At 33.2% G+C, this 7,591-nt stretch overlaps 1 protein-coding gene across 1 annotated transcript; it reads right to left on the reverse strand.

Moving 5' to 3' along the window:
• Positions 1-806: 806 nt before the first annotated feature.
• Positions 807-3,519, reverse strand: LOC120139111 (glucose-1-phosphate adenylyltransferase small subunit, chloroplastic/amyloplastic). The gene is made up of 9 exons (XM_039154440.1): positions 3,256-3,519; positions 2,801-3,097; positions 2,450-2,719; positions 2,182-2,361; positions 1,868-1,971; positions 1,670-1,781; positions 1,441-1,539; positions 1,208-1,327; positions 807-1,118 (listed from the first exon to the last, which is right to left on the reverse strand). Exons 1-9 carry the CDS (start codon positions 3,502-3,504, stop codon positions 1,002-1,004), a joined length of 1,548 nt encoding a protein of 515 aa, XP_039010371.1. The 5' UTR covers positions 3,505-3,519; the 3' UTR covers positions 807-1,001.
• Between the last annotated feature and the right edge of the window lie 4,072 nt (positions 3,520-7,591).

A 7,591-nucleotide genomic window follows, 5' to 3' on the forward strand; every position in this document is an offset into this window, starting at 1 on the left:
ACCTAAGTTGATTGAACTAATAAACTGTTGATAGAGTCAACTACTAGGAAAAGTGTCCTGAGTTATTACTCGTGGTTCCGTTTTCCACTTTTATGTTAAAGGTTTAAAATTTTATTTTCTTTTATAACTATCATTAATTCATTCAATAGTAAATTAAATTCAATTATTTTTTTTAATTTTACTATTTAATTTATCAAATATTCTTCAATTTTTAATCTTTTTAATCTTAATCTAAAAATAAAATAATACATCATTCTTTATCTTTTTATTTACTGTTCAAAATTAAACACTATATTATATACATATTCATTTTTTATTTATTTTTTCTTAATTACATTTAAGATGTTTTTTAACAAAATAATATATTTAATAAAATTAATTAATTTTCTATGATTTATTAATAAAATACATAATTAATTGTTTAAAATAATAAAATAGACTTTTAATATGAGTTTATTTTAAAATTTTTGTCCTTTCCTTGTGTGTTCGTGTATGACAACAATATATTTATGAGACTAACTCGTTAATACTATTTCATTGTAAATTATAACCGTGTATTTACTGGATTTATTTATTTCAAATTCTTAATCGTATATCTACAAATGTTTAAATACAATCTACTCCTCAAATCCATTCTTCTTAACAGAAATCTCATCTTCAATACCTCCATTTTGAACAACGAGAAAATTAAGGAGACTCGTACTATTACAATGTAAATGATTATCTTAGCGTACTACATAACAGGAACTATTTATCGCTTTATTTATTGTTTTCACATGTAACACAATTTATTGGTAAATAAAATATTGACATGGCAAACAATGATTGACAATAGTCTTTATTTAAGCTCAACATGACCTTTACGACATTATTTCATGTCTCATGATTTCATATATTATATTACATCATATTAGAAGAGAAAGGCATTCAACGTGAGGGGTCAAGTGGGAGTAGTTTGGTATTGGATCACTTTCCCAAACAACACTACCCCTGCTTTGCAATCAGATTACAGTTCCACTAGGAATCATGGCATCCTTGATGACTGTCACAATCCCACTCTTAATGAAATATCCATCTGTTTCCCTTGCAGTTTCTTGCACGTTGTCACTGTTGATGATCTGCAAATACGCCCCCACATTCTTAGTTTAACATCTAACTAGGGTTTTAAATAAATCATGGTAAATTAACAGATTAAATAATGACCAACCTTCACATTGTCTCCAATTCGAGCATTCTTGTCAATAATGGCTCTCTTGATATGCGAGTTCTTTCCGATACCAATTGGAACACTGCCCTTTGCGTATAAAAACCTCCGGTCTGCATCAGTCTGGAGGAAGACAATGAGGAAATTCAGATTACGGATGGTGACACACGGATGAAAATGATATGTTTAAAAAAAGAAAAAGAAAATGAGAGCTGATAATTCCCAGGTTACACTACCTCATAATAATCTGCTCCCATCAGTAAGGTATCTTCTATGATTGCACCCTCGGAAATGCAAGATCGAAGACCAACGACAGAATGGTGAATTTTGCAGTTCTGCAATTAACCAAAATATGCAGAGGATTAACTCAAAGTTTTTCTAGTTTCCATTTAGCCTGTGAATATTAGAATCCATCTCCACCCAGAAAAACTAAGCAAACTATCAACCTAGCCCCGGGGACCTCACCTTAATAACACAGCCCTCACCAATAACACTATCCGTAACATCAGCATCAAGCATTTTGGATGGTGGCAAATACCGAGGCTGGGTGTAGATCGGAGACGAACGGTCATAGAAGCTGAAGTTCAAAGCCATAACAGTAGTTAGATTTTTAAGTTATAACCAAGCTAGTTAAATAATAATGCATTTATGAACTAAAAATACGTGAAATCCGGAATTGGCTTTTTGGTAATTCCCAGATTTGCATTGTAAAACGCCTCAATGGTACCAATGTCCTCCCAGTAGCCGTCATACAAGTAAGCTTGTACCTAAATAGGTTAACAAGCAATTACACCTCCAGGATTCGTAATTTTGATGTGAAGAGAAAAATAAACGTGACAGCATAAACGAACTCCATCAAGCAAAAGCACTGAAGCGTCAATCATGCATGCATACATTACAAACTTCAAGGATACTGATCACCTCGATGATGATTGTAACAGCCATTCAGATGGAGGGATATATGAAAAGAAATCTACCCTCAATCCAATTGAAGTAGCACCTGGAATGACTTCACTTCCAAAATCATTGGCACCCGGAAACGTGTCTCGAAGGATATTCAACATCACATCTTTACTGACAACATAAATGCCCATACTAGCAATGTATGGCCTTTCTTTTGCTCTTTCATCATCAAGTCCTAAAATTGTCGTATCAACCTAAAACAATTGCATAAAAATCAAAACCCGAACCAGAAAAACAATAACTTCACCACATCATTTGAGAATCACATCTGAAGGAGGATACCTTCATAGCTTTTAGTTGGTCGCCCTTGGGTTTCTCGGCGAATTCAATAATACGTCCTTCTTCATCGATCTTCATCAGACCAAAAGCAGTAGCACGTTGTTCATCCATCGGTAATGCAGCTACAGTAATATCAGCATCAGTCTCTCTGTGCGCCTGAATGAACCTTTCATAGTCCATTCTGTATAAATGGTCTCCGGCAAGAACCAAGAATTCCAAAACATTATGCTCTTCAAACAACCACAAATATTGCCTCACCGCATCCGCTGTCCCCTGTACATTCAATCACAATTTTCTACAAACAATATCCAAAATTCCAGAAAGAGATTAAAACCCATTTCAGTAGCAACTAACCTGGAACCAGTTCGGGTTTTCCGGACTCTGCTGAGCAGCAAGAACCTCGACGAACCCTTCGTTCTTGTAACCACCCATGTTACTAGCATATGCGCGGGAAAGGTGACGGTTCAGAGAAGCAGAGTTGAATTGAGTCAGAACGTAGATTTTGGATATGTTACTGTTCAAGCAATTACTAACAGGAATATCGATTAGCCTATAATTTGCTCCTAATGGAACAGCCGGCTTAGCTCTCTTCTTTGTTAGTGGGTAAAGCCTCGTCCCTGCTCCACCTCCCAAAATAATCCCCAAAACACTCTGCCAAAAACATTCAAATTTCCAATTTCAAACCAAAAAATATAAATCCATTCAGGATATTTTCAGTTATTTAATCGATCAAGAGACGTTTCGGATTCTGTCTTTCTTTCTCGTTTCCTAATCAGACAAAAATGATTCAGTGATAAGCTGAAACTTACTCGACTAGCATCGGGGTCAAGGCACGTCTGTGAGTTCTTGGAATCTGAAACCGCTTTCGGTGAAACGATTGACGGAGTTCTTCTCGTTCCGCGGGAACCGACAGTCTGTTTTGAAACGAGCTTATCACCGGAAAGAGTGGAAGCCGAGAATGACAAGCTCTGAGGAACGGGGGATTTATGGCCGGAGCAAATAGAAGAAGCATTTGAAGTAGCAGAAGAAGGCAACCTGAAAGCACCGATCGCCGCCATTAGTATTGTTGTGGCGATTTCACTGAGATTACAAATGGGAGAATGTACTGGCAGTTTTTAAGGTGGGCGAGTGGGAGATCTGAAATTGATGGGACTTTGGGAAATGAATTTGACATTATTGTTGTCGTAAAATTACGAGACCCACCCTTCGAAGAATTGATCTGTTTCAGATATGGAAAGGAGCTAAGGGTGTTATGGGAATAAAGTAATGGCTATATTTGTTATTTACAGAAACCGGGTAAATTAATGATTGGGTGGCTGTCATTTCACAAGCAGACATCGGTCACGTGATCACAGCCATTAAACACCGTCCGTTTTCATGATTTTTTCGAAGTAATAAAATAAGAACAGAAAACGAAAATAACTACACTCATTCATTTGTAAAATTGATTTTTTTAATTTATAGTTATTTAAGTTGAGTTATTCGAATTATTTGAGTTATTTAAATTATTAATTCAGATTTTGAGTTCCAATTAAGTTAAAATTTAAAAAATTTAAATTATTCAAAAAAATTAAAAATTTGATTATATATTTTGATAATTTTATGATTTAGTCTTTAATTTCATTATTCTTTCAATTTATCCTCCATTTTAAATCTATTTTTAACCAAAATTGAGTAATATGCTCCTAAATTATCGTATAATACATATGTACTTTCTATTCCTCTTTTTGATAATATTTTTTTTATTTTTCAATTTAATCCCTCATTTATTTCATAATTTTCTTATTTCTTCAATCAATCCTTTATTTTAAGTTTGTTTTTATCAAATTTGAACTACATGTTTATATACCAATATAAAATACAGATGTAACTTCAATTCATTTTTTTACTAAAAATGTTCTCTGTTTTTTATTTAGACCCTTAACATTGCATTTTGCTCAATTTGATTTTTTAGCTGCAGTTGTTTGCAAAAATTTTCTTCAATCAATTCATCGAGTTTTTTATACTCTCATCAATATTTTACCCTAAAAATAAAAAAATAATATTATGAATATATTTTATATTTTTATATTGTATTTGATATATTAAATAATATTATAACGTGAACAAATATGAAATATATATATATATATATATATATATATATATATATTATGATTAGAGAATGTCAAAAAATTTGAATCAATCTAGTGGCGAATCCAGAAATATTTTATGGGTAGGAAAACATATGTTAACAACATAAAACTTTTAAATTTGATAGGTACAAATAAAATTTCAAGGTGAGCATTGTTCGTAAAATAAGTAAGTAATCGAAAAAAACTCAGATTTAAGGGTGGACACCAAAAATTTCAAGGTGGGCAACGTGAGTAAAATAAGTAATTAATTGAATAAAATTTTGATTTCAGGGTGAGCACGTACACACCCTCGCCAAGTCGTGGCTTCGCTATTGAATCAATTTTTACCATAATACTATAAATAATTATAATAAAATTAGCATAGAAACTCAAATAACTTGACTCAAACTTCTTAAACTCTACTCGACTTGAAAATTTTCAAGTTAAGTTCAAATTATAAAATACGAATTAAATATTTTCATCACATTTTTCTATTTTTGCCCGACATTCAAGTTATCTAATGTTAGATAGGACTAAGCAACGAAATCGAAAAAACCGAAAAACCGACACGAATCGAGTAAAACGATTCGGTTCGGTTCGGGTTTACCTCTAAACGGTTCGATTTCAGGTGGATTAAAGAATGAACCGCAATTGATTCGGTTCGATTCGAGTTTTTCATATGAAACCCATTTGACCCGTATTAAACCGAATATCCGATTACCCTACCCAATTCCCATAAGGCATAACCCAATTATTAATAGAAAGTAAACTGTTGGGGGCATTTAATTTTGTTCAAAGTAGAAAAGAAAAGGTACGTAATTTAATTTGTTTTTTAACATAAAGTGTGGGGACTTCATGGCAATAGGCATGTAAACGAATCGAACGCACACGAACGAATGTATGTTCATGTTCGTTCATTTAATAAATAAACGAACATAAACGAATACGAACATAAACGAACAATTTTTTTTTTGTTTATGTTCGTTTATTAAGGAAAATAACTTGTTCATGTTCGTTTATTTAATAAATAAACGAATATAAACAAACACACACATAAACGAACACGAACATAAACATTGGAGACCCTACCTAGGGGTGTAAACGAGCCGAGTCGAGCTCGAGTATTGTTGAGCTCGACTCGAACTCGAAAACTTTCAAAGTCAGCTCGACTCGACTCGAAAACTCGCTAGCTTAAAATTATCAAGCTCGACTCGAAATATAATATTGAAACTCGATACGAACTCGAAAAGGCTAGAACTAAAAAAAATGAAGAGCTCGATTAAAACTCGAGACTCGAGCTTGATTGAAGCTCGATTCTAAGCTCGATTCTAGCTCGATTCAAGCTCGACATTGCCCCAAGCGCAAAGATGCTTAAACCTATTCTCCCCATCTTCTTTTATATAAGTTACCAACCCCGAGCTGCTTGTTTGCAACTGATGTGGGATTGCATAATGTTCCTCCATTTTCTTTCTTCCTCTCTCCTTCAACAACAGTCGAGATGAACACAGATTGTGTTTCATGTGATTGTCGACCTTATTCCTTGGGGATCAAACAAACATGTCCTTAGCTTCGTGCTATGTAGAAGTTGAAAATTGGGAGATGAGAGATGTAGGTTGGTTTATTGTTCACACCAACTCATACATCAAAAACTATTCTTTCTCGGTTGGCTAAACTTCCATATCCGGATGGCGCACAAAATTTGTTTGATGAAACGCGTTAAAGAACTTCTCAACCTATGGAATAAGGCCTCACCATTATTGGGTTCTTGAGTTCAAAATAAGCTGACTTGAGTTGCTGGTTGATCACTATTTACTTGTAAATTCGAATACTCCATTATATATGAAAGAAAAGAAGATTATTTGAGTAGAAGAAACGGTGCTTAATACTTAACATCCCTTCTGGAATCCATTACCTTTGGAATTGGTTTCGAAAACAATCGGTTTCTGGGACTCCTCTTTACTCATCGGATAACCAGCTGGTGGCGCAGTCACATAGGGTTCCGGCGCAGTGGATGTTGACGGTGCTAGGTATGCAGCTTATGGATCGTTCAAAAAGAGCTAAACCATGTTAATATTGTTGGGTTTTTCAAATAAAATTGAGTTAATTATGGAGTTGGTCATCAGAATATCAGATTAATTAATATTTTTAAGATACTTACAAATTGGTCACCAAAATTGATTTAAGAAGATTGGGTTAAACATAAATGAATGAACATAAACGAACATAATCGAACGAATATAAACGAACATAAACGAACATAACCAAACGAACATAAGCGAACGTTCATGAACGTAAATGAACGAACGAGACCTATGTTCATGTTAGTTCATTTAATTAAAAGAACACAAAATCTTGTTCATGTTCGTTCATTTAATAAATAAACGCACATAAATGAACTTCCCTCCGTACTGTTCATGAACGGTTCGCTGAACGTTTAATTCATTTAGAGGTCTACATGAGAATCTACTGACAGGTTAATTTTCAATTAAGTAGGTCCCATGTTGTCTTCCCGCTTTCAGCTAGATGAACTGTGTAAAGTGGCTCTCGTTCCAATTTGCTGACTCTGCTCTTTGTCTCTGAGATGGGATCCCACACTATATGTTCTTGGTTTATGAAAAACCGATTTACCAAACTGAACTAAAAATATCGGTTTCACATAATTCGATTTTTTAATTATTCGATTTTGATTTAAATTTTAGAAAATCGTTTATTTTGGTTCGATTCAATTTTTAATAAAAAATTGAACCGAACTGAACCTAATACACCCCTAATGCTGGGGAAATGGTTATACTAAATATTTACAATGGTACTATTAGATATTTATAGTAGCACAAATAGCGTATATAATTGAGAGTATAAACGCGTATATAATTAAGAATATAAACGTTTACTATTAAATGATTAAGAGTCTTTAAATATGTATTATTTCACATTCATCAAAGATTTATAAAAAAAATTATAAAAAATTATTTAAATTAATTAAATAGTAATTCATATAAAAATTATATCTTATCATACTTTTATCTTACAG

This window comes from Hibiscus syriacus, unplaced genomic scaffold, assembly GCF_006381635.1.
Source record: "Hibiscus syriacus cultivar Baekdansim isolate YM2019G1 unplaced genomic scaffold, ASM638163v2 tig00110722_pilon, whole genome shotgun sequence".
NCBI classification, from domain to species: Eukaryota; Viridiplantae; Streptophyta; class Magnoliopsida; order Malvales; family Malvaceae; genus Hibiscus; species Hibiscus syriacus.

What these genes read in the sequence shown, in the direction of transcription:
- LOC120139111 (XM_039154440.1), bottom strand. Translation starts at nt 3,504, where the DNA reads ATGGCGGCGATCGGTGCTTTCAGGTTGCCTTCTTCTGCTACTTCAAAT. An exon ending in CTACTTCAATTGGATTGAGG is followed by an intron (nt 1,972 to 2,181) that starts GTAGATTTCTTT and finishes TAACCTATTTAG; the next exon opens with GTACAAGCTTACTTGTATGA. An exon ending in AAGCCAATTCCGGATTTCAC is followed by an intron (nt 1,782 to 1,867) that starts GTATTTTTAGTT and finishes TTTGAACTTCAG; the next exon opens with CTTCTATGACCGTTCGTCTC.